At 32.0% G+C, this 3,536-nt stretch overlaps 1 protein-coding gene across 2 annotated transcripts; it reads right to left on the bottom strand.

The window, feature by feature from the left end:
- Positions 1–207: 207 nt before the first annotated feature.
- On the bottom strand, positions 208–3,189 carry LOC111882218 (ADP-ribosylation factor). Of its 2 annotated transcripts, XM_023878576.3 has the most exons (7): positions 3,016–3,189; positions 1,765–1,922; positions 1,575–1,645; positions 1,308–1,427; positions 825–943; positions 654–735; positions 208–382 (listed from the first exon to the last, which is right to left on the bottom strand). In XM_023878576.3, the coding sequence occupies exons 1-7, from the start codon at positions 3,186–3,188 to the stop codon at positions 377–379; spliced, it is 729 nt and encodes a 242-aa protein (XP_023734344.2). In that variant the 5' UTR covers position 3,189; the 3' UTR covers positions 208–376. The 2 variants fall into 2 exon arrangements, with proteins under 2 accessions (XP_023734344.2, XP_023734345.2); XM_023878577.3 differs by having other exon boundaries at positions 302–735.
- Positions 3,190–3,536: the final 347 nt, after the last annotated feature.

Genomic DNA, 3,536 nt, shown 5'->3' on the forward strand with positions numbered 1-3,536 from the left:
GTTAACTTACGTACATATATTTAGGAGTTAATCATATTTAAAAGTTTGATTTAATAAAATTTTTATGTTCTTTTCATATTTGAAGAGTTGATTAATTCCTTTATTTATTACTTTCTCCGCTTTAGTCATACTCACGCTCAATCTCTCATGACTGCAAAAAGACATAAACGCCCTTTTTATAACTGGGACCAAAAGTAGGAAAGCAGATTTACACAATTCCAACCATCTCAATTCATTGTATATTTAAAATTTAAACACCAGTCAACAACTTTTCATTCCCAACATTAACAAAATGAAGAAAAAAAATTTTAAAACTCAAAACAAACTAACACGGAGCTCCAGAAACATCTATAACCCAAGACAATCCAACTCCTGTTTATGCCTGATATATAAAAAAAAAAAATCAATATTACATCAGGAAATGATCACAACATAACAAGATTGTATTGTAGCATTATACTTTCAATTTTCATCATTTTAAAACACCATAATTTGAAAATCTACCAGTTATAGCAGTGAAAATTGTTTTGTACTCGGATGACATTGCTATGATTAGTTAAATTTCTCAATGTAATTAAAAAAAAAGAAGGAAAGTTAATTACTATTTCTTGCATTAAGAAAATGATAATGATTTAAACATGTAAAGGCTTTACCTTGTTAGCAATATTATTGGAAAGCCAATCAAGACCTTCATATAGACCTTCTCCAGAGGTAGCACATGTGCTCTGAATGTACCTGTCACATAAAAATAAAAAGATTTTTTCAATAACTTTACACTTTTAATTAAGTAGGTTGCTATTTCTGTTATTAAATTCATGGGTTACCAGTGTCGTTGTCGGAGAGAATGGAGGCCAAGTTTATCAGTAATCTCAGCAGCATTCATGGCATTTGGAAGATCTTGTTTGTTGGCAAACACAAGCAACACCGCATCTCTTAGTTCATCCTGTAACACCCACATTTCTATTTTATTTTATTTTAAAAAAATAAAACAAATTCCCAAATAAGAGTTCATGCAAGACACTTTGTTTGTGTTTGGCTTGTATTTGACTGAGACTGATGTCAATGACAGTACCAAAAAAAAGTGGAACAAGATGGGACAGGACTTGCCAGTACTGAACATGTTGTACTATGTTTGACATGCATTACAGATCATGACTACTAAGACTCATGTCAACGGAACGGAGTGTCATTTGGGACAAAAAAAAAAAAGATTTTTCATTTGTCAACCCGAAAAAGGTGAGACAGGGACTTGGTCTCGATCTCTTGTATGTAAAAAGACGTAAATGCCCTCATCATCTCTACAGTACCTCATTAAGCATCCTGTGGAGCTCATCTTTAGCCTCCCCAACACGGTCACGATCATTGCTATCAACCACAAAGATAAGCCCTTGTGTGTTCTGGAAGTAGTGCCTCCACAAAGGTCGGATCTGAAAAACCAAATAAATTACATATTTATCCAATTTAATTAAGTTAAATATATATATATATATATATATATATATATATATATATATATATATATTTTATTTTATTTATTTATCAAGTGTCAGTATACAAATTGATTAGAATCTTACCTTGTCCTGACCACCAACATCCCAAACTGTGAAGCTGATGTTCTTGTACTCAACAGTCTCCACATTAAATCCTGCAAAGATTCCAGTTCATTATAGTAATTTTATTACAAAGGCGTTTAAGATGAGATTTTTATCTTTTTCTTCATGACAGATATAAGAAAGTGAAAATGAATGTAGTAAGATATAATACCAATAGTGGGAATTGTGGTAACAATCTCTCCCAACTTGAGCTTGTACAAGATTGTGGTTTTACCAGCTGCATCGAGACCAACCATCAAAATACGCATCTCTTTCTTAGCAAACAAGCGACTAAAAAGCTTGGTAAATGACAACCCCATCTTGATTAATCTGATAAACAGACAGACAAAACATAAACTTAGAACATGTCAAATAACATTATATCAAATGGGAAAAACTGGAAATATCACAATGAAGATTGTGAAATCTCATGTTTGATTACATGATGAAATTTCAGTAGATGATAATATCTCATACAATATCACAATATGCATGGAGAAAAGAGGAAGTCTAATTTCGGATGCTTGAAGATATTGCATGTGGACAACATAATTAATATTCAATATACCAACTAAAAACTGTTTTAAGGACCATTTGACCAAAAAGTAACATGATACCCACTCTGTCCTATAATAATTGAGATTGTCCTCAAACATAAATCACCATTATGAAACACTAACATACTACTTAGAGAAAAAAAAAACCTCAGAAATTGCATCTAATTGAGTAAAGAAATAAAAAAGGTTCATTTGTTTAAAAGCTCAAAAGAGATTTTTTTTTTAATGTACTGATTTGGACAAAGAAATGTGATGATAGGAGAATGATATTAATATGAGTATATCTGAAATTCAATGAAAAACATATGAGGTGAAATTCGTATGTTTTGGGACAGAGGGAGTGTTATGCTTTTAAACAATGTTAAAATAACTTAATTAACACTTAAGGAACACACATAAAACAAAGGCCTCTAACTTCACTTACGAGTCAACACATAGACCTTATTTCAGGCATCAAAAAAGTTTTGCGCAATAATTAGTAAATCTTAAAAGTAATGCTGGAGTGTTAACCACAAAATTCAACAAAATCAGTCGTACAATGCCCCAAACAATAACGAAACATCGATCTCAGAAACAAATCGATTCAAAAGAGAATTCCTATGAGAAAATGATACAACGCTAGTAGCCCATTTTGAATCAAATACGAATGAATCTCAATTACCCACACAAAGTGGATCGTAATGATCCAAACAGTATATAAACCGATCTTACGAACAATGACGAAATAAATAACGAAAAACTAAACAATTTTGAGCATTAATAGATCCGATCTCATATATAAAGATGATTGCAAGTAGATATTCATGATTCAACAACGCATAGACGTACATATATGCAAAAGATAGGCAGAGAGAAGGAAGACTAACGATTTCGGCCGGCGATTGCAGTAGTGACGGAGATCGTTTGAAAATGGAGACCGTCGATCACCGACGAAATCCGTGAGATATACGAAGGAGATGCAGAGGGGAGCGTAGTATTTAAGGGCTTCAGATCGGAGGAAAACGGACGTTTGAGACCCGTGAAAGTTTTGAATTGGCATTTATTTTTAAGTGTAGTCCTTATACTTTATCGTTGTGTTCTTTGTGGCATCCCTACGAATTACTTATTATCCAAAATTTAACCTCTTTGAAAATATTATTTTTCAAATTAGCTTATTATTTGTCTTATTAATTACTTATCAAGTCCTTTTATTTGACTTGTTTATTTTAATCACGTATCCTATTTCAATCCAAGACATTTCAAAAGAAAATATTACCTAACATTATTATTTACATAATCAAATATATTAAAATACATTGTTAACCACTTGAGTTGTGGTAACTTGGTAAGGCATGTAGAAAATATGGTGGATAACCTATTGACTCATGTTCAAAACTTGGCACCACTC

Source organism: Lactuca sativa, chromosome 6 (genome assembly GCF_002870075.4).
Source record: "Lactuca sativa cultivar Salinas chromosome 6, Lsat_Salinas_v11, whole genome shotgun sequence".
Taxonomy (NCBI): Eukaryota; Viridiplantae; Streptophyta; class Magnoliopsida; order Asterales; family Asteraceae; genus Lactuca; species Lactuca sativa.

Bases quoted from the DNA above. Each gene is read 5' to 3' on its own strand.
- LOC111882218 (XM_023878577.3), bottom strand. From the start codon at position 3,188: ATGCCAATTCAAAACTTTCACGGGTCTCAAACGTCCGTTTTCCTCCGA. The intron at 1,923-3,015 runs GTTAGTCTTCCT...TCTGTTTATCAG, and splicing joins TGCAATCGCCGGCCGAAATC to ATTAATCAAGATGGGGTTGT. The intron at 736-824 runs GTAACCCATGAA...TTTATGTGACAG, and splicing joins TCTCTCCGACAACGACACTG to GTACATTCAGAGCACATGTG.